This window comes from Staurois parvus, unplaced genomic scaffold (genome assembly GCF_062004578.1).
Source record: "Staurois parvus isolate SC_StPar_1 unplaced genomic scaffold, SC_StPar_1.0 ptg000048l, whole genome shotgun sequence".
In the NCBI taxonomy this organism is placed as follows: Eukaryota; Metazoa; Chordata; class Amphibia; order Anura; family Ranidae; genus Staurois; species Staurois parvus.
The window spans coordinates 3,412,781-3,425,580 of NW_028317844.1; the positions used below are offsets into that span (position 1 = coordinate 3,412,781).

Consider the following 12,800-nt stretch of genomic DNA (forward strand, 5'->3'; position numbering starts at 1 on the left):
GACTGCGCACCAGTGCACAAAGACATGGATGAGTTTGGGGTGGAGGAACTTGACCTCATCCCGACAGAACACCTTTAGATGAATTAGAGCGGAGGACTGTGAACCAGGCCTTCTTGCCCGACATCAGTGCCTGATCTCACAAATGTGCTTCTGGAAGAATGGTCAAACATTCCCATAGACACACTCCTAAATCTTGTGGACAGTCTTCCCAGAAGAGTTGAAGCTGTTATAGCTGCAAAGGGTGGGTTAACTCAATATTGAACCCTACTGACTAAGACTGGGATTCCATTAAAGTTCATGGGCGTGTAAAGGCAGGCGTCCCAATACTTTTGGCAATATAGTGTATGTTTTTATCTTGACCTATTTGCTATAGTCACTATATGTAAACCAAAAACTTTTTTATTCGGATAGAAAGAGGAAGTGTTAAAAACCCTTATTGTAAACAAATCCATCCAGGAACTGACCTTGAAAGCCACTGATGGATAATGCATTACTTCCAGTGATAGTGGGCTTCATTCACAAAAGCATATTGTATTTAGGTGTCAGGACTCAGGACACATCTTCCCTAAATATTGCATACGATCCTGAAACTGTCAATTCACTATAATATTTACTGTGAAACACTCGGTAAATACTACATGAAAAAGCATAAACTCAATTCACAGAAGTAAGTAATTAAATGCACTAAGCAATAGTCCAGGCATGCAGTATTTAGGGAATGTAAAAATATAATAGGCAATTTTGAGTAGTCTCTGCTTTTTTGGATCAGTTCTCTCAACAGTAATGCATAGAAACCTAAATAAGGTATGGGGAGGCTGGCTGGGCATTCCTGGTTTAGCCCTGCTGGATTAAGTGATGGACAGATTATAGCTTTGAAGCATTCTACTCCAAATACAGGAAGATTTAGTTCTGATAATAAAATGTGAGCTTTCTGTTTTATTTTATTTTTTTACTTTTCCATTTTTGAGGGCTCAATGACTCCCACAAAGCAAGTCCTAGACAAGCCACCCAATTATATGTAGTACCTTCCATGTGACTAAACTCAGCACTGTTATGCTTGTAAGCTTTCTTGAGTGACATACAGTGCCTTGAAAAAGTATTCATACCCCTTAAAAGTTTCCACATTTTGTCATGCTACAACCAAAAACAAATCAAATGTGTTTTATTGAGATTTTATGTGATAGATCAACACAAAGTGGCACATGGTTGTGCAGTGGAAAGGAAATTATAAATGGTTTTCAAAATTCTTTACAAATAAATATCTGAAAAGTGTGGCGTGTATTTTGTATTCAGCCTCCTTTACTCTGATACCCCTAACTAAAATCTAGTGAAACCAATTGCCTTCAGAAGTCACCTAATTAATAAATGGAGTCAACCTGTGTGTAATTCAATCTCAGTATAAATACAGCTGTTCTGTAAAGCCCTCAGAGGTTTGTTAGAGAACATTAGTGAACAAACAGCATTGCGAAGGCCAAAGAACACACCAGACAGGTCAGGGATAAAGTTGTGGAGACGGTTAAAAGCAGGGTTAGGTTACAAAAAATATCCCAAGCTTTGAACATCTCACCAAGCACTGTTAAATCCATCATCTGAAAATGGAAAGAGTATGGCACAACTGCAAACTTACCAAGACATGGTCGTCCACCTAAACTGACAGGCCGGGCAAGGAGAGCATTAATCAGAGAAGCAACCAAGAGGCCCTTGGTAACTCTGGAGAAATTGCAGAGATCCACAGCTCAGGTGGGAGAATCTGTCCACAGGACAACTATTAGTTGTGCACTCAACAAATTGGGCCTTTATGGAAGAGTGGCAAGAAGAAAACCATTGTTGAAAGAAAGCCATAAGATGTCCCATTCGCAGTTTGCAAGAAGCAATGTGGCGGACACAGCAAACATGTAGAAGAAAGTGCTCTGGTCAGATTAGACAAAAATTTTACTTTTTGGCCTAAAAGCAAAACACTATGTGTGGCAGAAAACTAACACTGCACATCATCCTGAACACACCATTCCCACCATGAAAAATAGTGGTGGCAGCAGTTGTTGTGGGGATGCTTTTCTTCAGCAGGGACAGGGAAGCTGGTAAGAGTTGATGGGAAGATGGATGGAGCCAACTACATGGCAATCTTAGAAGAAAACCTGTTAGAGTCTGCAAAAGACTTGAGACTGGGGCGGAGGTTCACCTTCCAGCAGGACAACAACCCTAAACATACAGCCAGAACTACAATGGAATGGTTTAGATCATAGCATATTCATGTGTTAGAATGGCCCAGTCAAAGTCCAGATCTAAATTCAACTGAGAATCTGTAGCAAGACTTGAAAATTGCTGTACACAGACGCTCTCCATCCAATCTGACAGAGCTTGAGCTATTTTGCAAAGAAGAATGGGCAAAAATGTCACTCTCTAGATGTGAAAAGCTGGTAGAGACAGCCCCAAAAAAGACGTGCAGCTGTAATTGCAGCGAAAGGTGGTTCTACAAAGTATTGACTCGGGGGGCTGAATACAAATGCACACCACACTTTTCAGATATTTATTTTTAAAAATGTTGAAAACAATTTAGCATTTTCCTTCCACTTCACAATTATGTGCCACTTTGTGTCGGTCTATCACATAAAATCCCAATAAAATACATTTACGTTTTTGGAGATGACATGACAAAATGTGGAAAATTTCAAAGAGTATGAATACTTTTTCATGGCACTGTATATGTAACTTTACAGACTGATTGTGAAGTTTGGTAACATCTCAATAAACTTTTTCTCTTGATTAAAAAAAAATGGAAATCATTAGGGGTTGATTTACTAAAGGAAACACTTTTTTTTAGTTTTGGATAGAGTGGGGGTGGATTAGAAAACCTGTCAGGTTGTGCTATTAGATTCACCCTTTCTATTCGTCCTGTATACCATTATCATTGAAAGTGAAAGTAAAAGAAAATCCCAAATTTTGGGCTACCCCCAGAAAAGTAATAGAGGGGAACTCTTCCAATGAGGACACAGATGGCAAACAATTAAAAATAAACTGACAGGGTTTATAACCCTCCCTTACTCTTACTCTATCCAAAATGAATAAAAAAAAGTTTTGCCTATAGTTCTACTTTAAGGCAAATAGACTGTGCAATTTTCAAGTTGCTCCAGAGCTTACTACATGAGGTAAAGCTTCACTTTACAAAGAATACCCAATCACATGCAAATAGCATTTTTGCTTGCACATGATTGGATGATAGAAGTCAGCAGAGCTCCCCTCATTTACTAAGCTCTTGAGTAACTTCACTTGCAAAGAGCTCATTCTATGTGCCCATAGTAAATCATACCCATTACATTTAGTAAATCCACCCCATTACTGTAGTAAAATATACTTATTTTCTCCTGTCATTCTGTCAGATTTTTAGAGACTTTTTTGTGTATATACAAGCATGTACATAATTTGCTGCAAAAAAAACCCCAATCACTCCAAACATACTGTAATACAATGTACATGCATGTCACAATGGTCTAATCCCTTGTTAGAACATATATGTAGTGGGGATACTTTACTTTTTCACAATTATTTCTAGAGATCTTTCCACTGACAAGTTCCCACTGACAACATTGATCTTTTTAGCTATCTATAAGGGGGTGATTCTTCCCAGTGACCACAATTGTGCGGGGCATTCTTCCCACTGACCATCACACTAATATATCATGAGTTGTAGATACAGTATAGTCATTTTTAGCAGGGGTTCCCTGAGGCTGTAAAGTTATTTTAAAGGTTTATCTACAGTGGAGATCGAAAGTTTGGGCACCCCAGCTAAAAATTTGTATTAAGAAGCCAAGGAAAGATGGAAAAATCTCCGAAAGGCATCAAATTACAGATTAGACATTCTTGTAATATGTCAACAAAAGTTAATTTTATTTCCATCATTTACACTTTCAAAATAACAGAAAACAAAAAAATGGCATCTGCAAAAGTTTGGGCACCCTGCAGAGTTAATATCTTGTACTGCCCCCATTGGCAAGTATCACAGCTTGTAAACGCTTTTTGTAGCCAGCCAAGAGTCTTTCAATTCTTGTTTGAGGTATCTTTGCCCATTCTTCCTTACAAAAGTCTTCCAGTTCTTTGAGATTTCTGGGCTGTCTGTCACGCACTGCTCTTTTAAGGTCTATCCATAGATTTTCAATTATGTTGAGGTCAGGAGATTGTGAAGGCCATGGCAAAACCTTCAGTTTACGCCTCTTGATGTAATCCCCCGTGGATTTCGAGGTGTGTTTAGGATCATTATCCATTTGTAGAAGCCATCCTCTCTTTAACTTCAGCTTTTTCACAGATGGCATCAAGTTACCATCCAAAATTTGCTGACATTTTATTGAATCCATTTTTCCTTCTACTCGTGAGATGTTCCCTGTGCCACTGGCTGCAACACAACCCCAAAGCATGATTGATCCAACCCCATGCTTAACAGTTGGACAGAGGTTCTTTTCATTAAATTCTGTGCCCCTTCTTCTCCAAACGTACCTTTGCTCATTCCGGCCAAAAAGTTCCATTTTAACCTCATCGGTCCACAGAACTTGTTTCCAAAATGCATCAGGCTTGTCTATATGTTCATTTGCAAAGTTCAAACGATGATTTTTGTGGCGAGGACGTAGAAGAGGTTTTCTTCTGATGACTCTTCCATGAAGACCATATTTGTACAAGTATCTCTGTATAGTGAAATAGTGTACCACAACTCCAGTCTCTGCCAGATCTTTCTGGAGGGATCGTACAGTCAAACGTGGGTTTTGAATTGTTTTTCTCACAATCCTGCGAGCTGTTCTGTCTGGTATTTTTCTTGGTCTTCCAGATCTTGATTTAACTTCCACTGTTCCTGATGACTGCCATTTCTTAATTACATTCCGAACAGAGGATATTGACATCTGAAAACACTTTGCTATCTTCTTATAGCCTTCTCCAGCTTTGTGAGCGTCAACTATTTTCAGTTTCAGTTTTCTAGACAACTGCTTAGAAGAACCCATGGTGCTGATTGTTGGGGCAAGGTCAGATGAGTCTGGGCATTTAAAACCTTTGAGATTGACATCACCTGGTCTTCCCAGACGATGATTGAAAACAATCCATGACACTAGCAGGTCTCAGCTTTGCAAAGGGGCAGTGCATGCTATAAATTCTGCAGGGTGCCCAAACTTTTGCAGACACCATTTTTTGTTTTCTGTTATTTTGAAAGTGTAAATGATGGAAATAAAATCTAACTTTTGTTGACATATTATAAGAATGTCTAACATGTAATTTGATGCCTTTTGGAGATTTTTCCATCTTTCCTTGGCTTCTTTATGCACATTAATACAAATTTTTAGCTGGGGTGCCCAAACTTTCGATCCCCACTGTATGTTGAAAAGGCTGCTTGAAAGTGTAACTAAAGACAAAACTTTATTTTTCATTTTGGAAACAGCAATTGAGGGTTAGAAACCCTGTTAGGTTTTTTTGTTTTGTTTTTTGCCTCCTGTGTCCCCATTGGAAGATTTCCCCTCTTATACTTTCCTGGGGACAACCCAAAGCTTGTTTTTTTTTGTCCACTTCACTTTCATGGTAAACAGGAAAATAGAGAGGGTGAATCTCCCTAATGGGGACAGACAGCAGTAAAAACCTAATACCTCTCTACACTATTGAAAACAAAAAAAAAAATCACACACAAATATAAATACCCTTCTTCCACCAATAAAAGGACAATATTGTGGAAGAAGAGTATTTGTATATGTCTGTGATTTTTAATACTATTTTCATTCAATATTCAACATTTAAAAATATATTTTGTGTTTACTTAATTTAACGTAGTTGTTTTTGATATACCATGTGTGTCCTGTGGAAGCAGATTTCCTCTTACTGGTATTCCAGCCACTTTTTTCTTTTGTATTAAGCACATACTGTATGCTGTAGGGACCGCACTGACTTGAGTTGGCATATTTCTACGGTTTAAACCAGTTTACCTCTTCATTAGCACTAAAAACTGACAGGGGTTCTACTTCTTCCCCATTGTATCCATCCCACAGGATATCGCATGAGATAAAATGGTTTTACAAGGTAAATATTACATATTTCAGAAAAATACAGCATTAGGTATTTTAGTAGCCTTTTTTTGTGAATGCCAAAAAATGTTTAACCACTTGCCCTTCAGAGGATTTACCTCCTCTTCACGACTAAACCATTTTTTGCGTTATGGAGCTGCGTTACTTTAACTGACAATTGGGCGGTCATGCAATGCTGCACCCAAATGAAATTGTTTTCGCACAAATTGAGCTTTCTTTGGTATTTGATCGCCTGTTTTTTTATTTTTTGCGCTATAAGCAAAACAAATTATAATTTTGAGAAAAAAAATATTTATTTTGGACTTTTTGCTATTAAACATGTCTAGTAAAAATTTTTTAAAAAATCAAATGTCATCATAAATTTAGGCCAAAATGTATTCTGCTACATGTCTTTGATAAAAATTAAAAAAAACAATACTTGCAAATTAATTGGTTTAAGTGAAAGTTAAAGCATTTACAAATGCTGGTATAAATAATGGGATTTTTTTTTCTACTAGTAATGGCGGGGATCAGCGACTTTTAACGGGACTGCGGCAAACATTGGGGGGAACTAACTTGGTGTCACTGACACCCCAGTGACACCAATACAGTAATCAGCGCTAAAAAAAGCACTGACCTGTACTGATGACAATGGGCAGGAAGGGGTTAATGTGAGGGGCGATCAAAGTGTTAACTGTGCTGGGAGTGTTTTACTAGGGGGCAGGGGAAGTGTTTTTCACTGTAAGCACACTGATCGATTAGTGTGCTCGAGCTGACAGGGAGGAAGATTGTTTGTAAACAAAACAATTTTCCTCCCAGGATAATTACCGGCCGGGACCTGGTGATTGACATCCGCGGCCGCTCGCGCGCCCCCTACCCGAAATGCACAATGAAATATATATACGTGATCCTGCGTAGGAAGTGGTGCAATAATATGCATTCCAAAGAGTACACCCTCCTGATGAAATCCTCCCACCCCTACCCATTATCTTTTACCTAACCATTTATGACCCCCCTCTCCCCATACACCCACCACCACCACTCACTGATATATTCTTAAAGTGTTACTAAATCCACAACAATAAAATCCGTCTGTATCAATCTGCAACACAAGTGTACGGTTTCCTAAAGTGTTCGTGTTACACACCCGTCAAACAGAGACTACGTTGTACTTACCTGAAGTAAAAATTGCTTGATAGGTCAACATTTTGAAATATTCTTAAATATCTAAGAGCAGAGAAACAAAAAAGAAACAAAAGTATCAGCATAGACTAGGGATATATTATTATTATACAGTATTTATAAAGCGCCAACAGCTCGCTAAGCGCTTTACATTACAAAGGGAGACAGAACATGCGACAGTACAGTAACAATACAATACAATACACGAGGGGTTTGAGGGCCCTGCTCCTTGGAGCTTACAATCTAGGAGGGAGGGGATGGTGGTACAGGAGGAAATGGCTGTGTGGGATGGAGTGGTAGGAAGAGTGGAGGAGATCGGCAATTAGCAGGGGGTGGGGTAGGCTTCCCTGAAGGGTGGGTTTCCTTGAAAGTGACAATGCTTATCACAAAATATAATGATAGTAAAATCAAAGCAGTGTGAATATAAACATGGATTGATGCACTCCTTAAAAGACATGATATATGTAGCAAGCTAAGCAAGGCAACCTCTAGGGCGAAGCTTACAGATGGTTAACCAATCCAGCACAGGGCTGTTGGCGAATAAGCAAGACACAAACCGCTAGTATGGGAATACTGGTACAGAAGAAACTATAGGAGCCTGGAGATGACTACAGAAAATCGGGAAGCTTTAATATAGTAAACTATTTCTAATCAGAAAAGGGGAGCAATCTGCAGAAATGCAGATACTTGCAGACACTTGAAAAATAGTATGTTAATTTAATTACGTTCCTAGGAATGTATGCCTTTAGAGAAACTAAAATACTTGGGAATCATACTTACAAATTATGAAATAAGGGAAAATGCGTTTTTACCTTACGTGCAATATTTTCCCATAAAGGAAATGTCTTGGTCATAAGCCGTAGCTAATGACTTCAAGTAGAAGATTTCATGATCAAGCAGTGAAAGGCCTTCTCGGGGTTGCTGGGCTTCATGATGCTTGTTTTCATTTTTCAATGGCATAGTCAGTGACTTAGGAGTAACTCCGAGTAGATCTGCTGATCGAACAATTCAACAAGGGCACATGGAAGTGTTTTGGACATATAGATGCCCCTAGAAGGGTTTCATTATTGCTAATCCAATGATATCTTTCTGAGAACAGACTTAAGGTAAACCTAGAAACATCTCCAAATGTGAAGCCACTGCACGTTTATTTAATTTACTTATAATGCGTCAATAAATTCCACATTGCTTTACAAAATATGTTAATTCACCAATATGTAAAAAGCTCAATACTAAAATATAGATGAGAAAACCGTTGGCGCTATATAAATACTGTATAATAATAATAATAGATATAAATATAGTGAACAAAACACTCTGTTCTATTGTTCTATCTTCTCTGGATTACCTCTATGCTTCTAATAGTGCAAGCAGGAAAAAGCAAAATATGTTTTTCTTCCAGTTTCTAAATATACTCAGTTAATGTTGCCTGTTACATGAATCAAGATTAGATCCTGGCAATGATTACAAATACTGATCTGAGTCATAGTTGAAAGCCAGTCTGGGTACACTAGCGCAGTTTAATTTACTGCACAAAAAGCACCTTCTAAGTTTTCTGGGTTTCCATGTTTACACCCAGTCAGCATATTTATTACACAATAGTTTGAAAAACACTTTTTGTAACAACATTATCATTTCAGAAAACCTCCTAAACAAATGTAGAAAGGAGACAATGAATGGAGAATGTTCTGAATCTGATTGTATTAAATCAAATCTCCCTGGTTTTCAGAAAAGGTTTAATATTCTGGAAATTATATTTCTATTCTTTACTTTAGACATAGACCAGATTACTGGCCATGTATAAGTATGCATGTAAAATACAATGGTATGTGTATTTTTGTGAGGCAGTGGTTTGTAACACTTCCTTACTTGAAGATGCTGCTGGTGAAGAAATACTTTGTGATGATCCAGAAGCAGCAGAAAGTGTGCTTCCAGAATGAGAACTCTGGAGGGAAAAGCTACTTGCACTTTTATTATAGTCATCATTTCATTCCATAAAGTATTTTTAATGTGGGGCACCTCTGGCATGCAAGGATGTGTTTTGTTATCCTTGTAGCATTTGCAAAAGAATATTCACAATATTTGCAAATTGCAGTTTTGCTCTCAGCAGAAATTGCACCGTGGAAATGTTCCTAAACGTTAGATGTTGGTTTCACCATTTTACGAAGAGGAGGAAAAGAAAAACTGACCAGACTATAGGTAAACATTATGCTGTGATGGTGGAGAACATTAATAGGAACCATTTAAAGGTTATAAAGATAAACTAATTTGTCAGACAAATTCACCCTTTTACCTGTCAATTAAGGCCTGAGAGGACAGAAACTATCATCTACTGTATCCCAACAATCTCCAAACTGTAGGAGTTACAAAATGGAGCCCAAAAGCAAACTAAACTGGAGCCTTTCCCCTGCAGTGCCCCTTGTGGCAGATATGCATATTTCTCTTGTTTGAGAACTACATTGAGAAGTACAGTGTTACTTGAATTGTATTCCATGAATTGCTTGTCTTCAGCAGAGAGAACTTGCAATAATTTAGGACTTTACATAAAGTCTCAGAAATCTTTTATTATGGTCTTTGTTATATAGTTTGAATACCATGTCATAGATATATTATTTATCATTGTAAAAAAACATATTCCACACATATTCTGTCTTTATTTTTCAATTTTTCAAAGAAAAAATCAAAAATGGCTATGGAAAAAAAAAACTTTTTTCCGGGCTTTCCCATTTCTCAACAGGTAACGCATCTGAACGTCATGATCAATAACTGCCTAGTGTAAGTGTTAAAGAATAAATGAGTATTTAAGGTAAAAAATATACCTACAGAGATTAAACAAAGTACTTTAATTTTAAAAGCAATCTGCATCCACACCCATTTTTTTTTAAAGATTAGCTCTATCACTTTATTTCATAAAGGCTGTAGCAGAAAACATGATAGATCCTGTGTCATTTTAAAAGCAAAGTTTTGAGCCATGTCCAGCTACTTATCAAGTTAGAAGCTACTACACAATATATTATAAACATTAGCACACCTGCATTATAATGCAGGAAATCCCTGCACAGAGCACACACTTCATTAGTGCCAGTGTTAATTACAGGAGTGGACCTGATTGGGAAGTGATATAATTCAAATGTCCTGTGAGTTCTACATACTACAACACGCTGCCAATTACCATACTGTATGTGCAGACCAGGTGGACACTTACCATATTTAAAGACTTACCATATTTAAAAAGCATTATAATATATATGATTAACAGCAAAGAGTGGGACCTCAAATCTGCTGTGATTTAACTCAGATGCAGACGTGATGGGGAATATTCCCTCAAACTCCACAGCTTCACACACTACCGAAGTGATATTACAAATAAACATTAGGACAGCAACCCGCTGTCACTCAATGAAGAGCAGGACAATGAGGTTGACACATCTTCTTTTTTATATTTTTGTTTTACCTACACTGAACTGTTACTCATGATACAATTTACATTGTTATTTTAAGCAATTGTGTGATAAAATAAAATCACACTTTATTTTTATTTCGCCGGCTCTTTAATTATCCAAAATCGCCTATAGACACTAAAGAATTATTATATGTCTCAGAAAATTCTACACTATCCCACCAGACATTCTCTCTGCTGTGTTAGGCAAAGCGGACTCCATGAAGTACAAAGGATTTAAATCGCAAGGCCTACATTTTATAAATGAGCTGTAAAATGCAGGCTACAGTATTGAGTAATATTGTGGAATATAACAAAGAAAATATTGATATCCATTCTAAATCGGCCCCACGTATGTGTATGAGCAAGCTAGAGATGTTAGATTTTGAGATTCCTAGGGGTTAGAAACTGATTTTTATAGTTCTATGTACTGTGTTGCATAACATTTTGCATCTAAAAATACAGGTAATAAATAGTGGAGTGGCGATTTCAATTATTACAAATGGCTATTTTGACTTAAAACAAATATGGCTCCTAAGTACATACCTAAACTTTCTCCACCCCATTTGATTTCAAGAAATGAGTCACTTTTTCTGTAGGTGAAGTACCACTGCTGAAAGTGACTGTATAAAGGGGTGTTTAAATAAATCCCACAGGGGAACAAGGGTTTTTCCTTAACTGGGCTATGGAATACTACATTAACCCTCAATACCAGTGCTTTAAATTACAATCTATCCATCTACAACATCATAAGTGAAATGAAGGGTTTATTTTTTTGTTTTTTGTTTTTTTGCATGGTTGTATTGAGCAAACAACTAAGGTATAATTTATTTAGCTTCTTCCACATGTATTACCTGGCTTCATCGGGATGGCTAACACGTACAGAATCATTGGGAATGTAGATCATGCTAGTATCTTCAACTTTGTAGATTGCGTGACCACCAATATCAGCCATTTTTCGCCTTTTAGTGATCAGCACAATGTAATAGCCTTCTAAAAACTGAACAAATCCTAGAAACAAAAAAGAATTACAAGCTTAGTACCAGGCAATGTTCACATCTGATTTTCCCCTAGTCCCTGTACTGTAATGCACAGGCATGTCTATAGATTAACTGAAATGAACTGGAAAGCTCAACTGGCTTACTTCTGTTCAAGAATAACTACATATCTAAAACCCAAGAAAATCTACAAACTGTGGCAAGCAACTATGATAAAATAACATATATGTAAATGTTTAGTTTAGAGGAAGGAATAATATGCATTCAAAAATCAATGGCTCCATATGTAAGGTACCCGTATGTTCATTTGTTACATTTCCATATTGAAAAATGTCATTAAGTACCTGCTGAAGGCAAAGATACTGTCCATTTCGAAGCAAGGTATTTTCTAACTAGAAAAACCAACAATGCAGAGCTCTGACTATAAATTAGAGGGTTTATGAATGATCCTACTATCCAAATAGGAATGTTAATGGTGCAAGTTTCACATGGTATCAGTTTCCTACTGAATTATAGAGCCTTTTTGGTGTGTACGATACCATACTAAAGGGGGGGGGGGCATTAGCAAGTAGATCACACAGCCCCACGGGCATTATTTTACCCTTTGAGTCCAGACACAGATCTCGGTTTATAAATGTGTATACAGGCTGCCAAAAATGTGAATCAAGATTACAGCCTCATGTAAAACTGCAAACAATAAATAAATGAATAAACACCATAAAATACAACCATCGTCCAATGTATCAGTAGGTCCCATTCAAATAATAGTTGCTTAAAAACAAAAGTTAAATGAGCAGGTGCTGGTACCATTAGTAACAGAGAAACACATGACCACTTCTAAGTAGTCCAGGTGACCCCACATGGCTTTACACTCTCCACAATGGATGGACCTTCCATTACTAGATAGGTCTCACAGCATTTTTTTTTAGTTGGACTCACTGTGTGTCTTGTCATCAACTTGACCATTAACATGTACCAGGATGGGATTCCTTACAATGCAATACACTGTCACTCAAAACACAGCATCAGGGAAAAGGTTCACTGTGCAAAGCAGCTGACTTTATTAAAGCATATAAAATCTTGCAATTACACTGGACTCACATGTATATGTGCCTAGGGACCAGCACCAGGTATATACAGTGCTTATGGTTA

General features: G+C 37.4%; 1 protein-coding gene across 2 annotated transcripts in view; it reads right to left on the minus strand.

Annotated features, from left to right (window-relative positions):
- Positions 1-12,800, minus strand: part of FIG4 (FIG4 phosphoinositide 5-phosphatase) — a 315,676-nt gene that overhangs the window by 221,110 nt on the left and 81,766 nt on the right. For both annotated transcript variants that reach the window (XM_089664705.1, XM_089664713.1), the window contains exons 5-6: positions 11,505-11,661; positions 7,206-7,256 (exon numbers count right to left, since the gene is read on the minus strand). In XM_089664705.1, the coding sequence (XP_089520831.1) occupies positions 7,206-7,256; positions 11,505-11,661 (208 nt within the window). The remainder of the gene's footprint in view (positions 1-7,205; positions 7,257-11,504; positions 11,662-12,800) is intronic.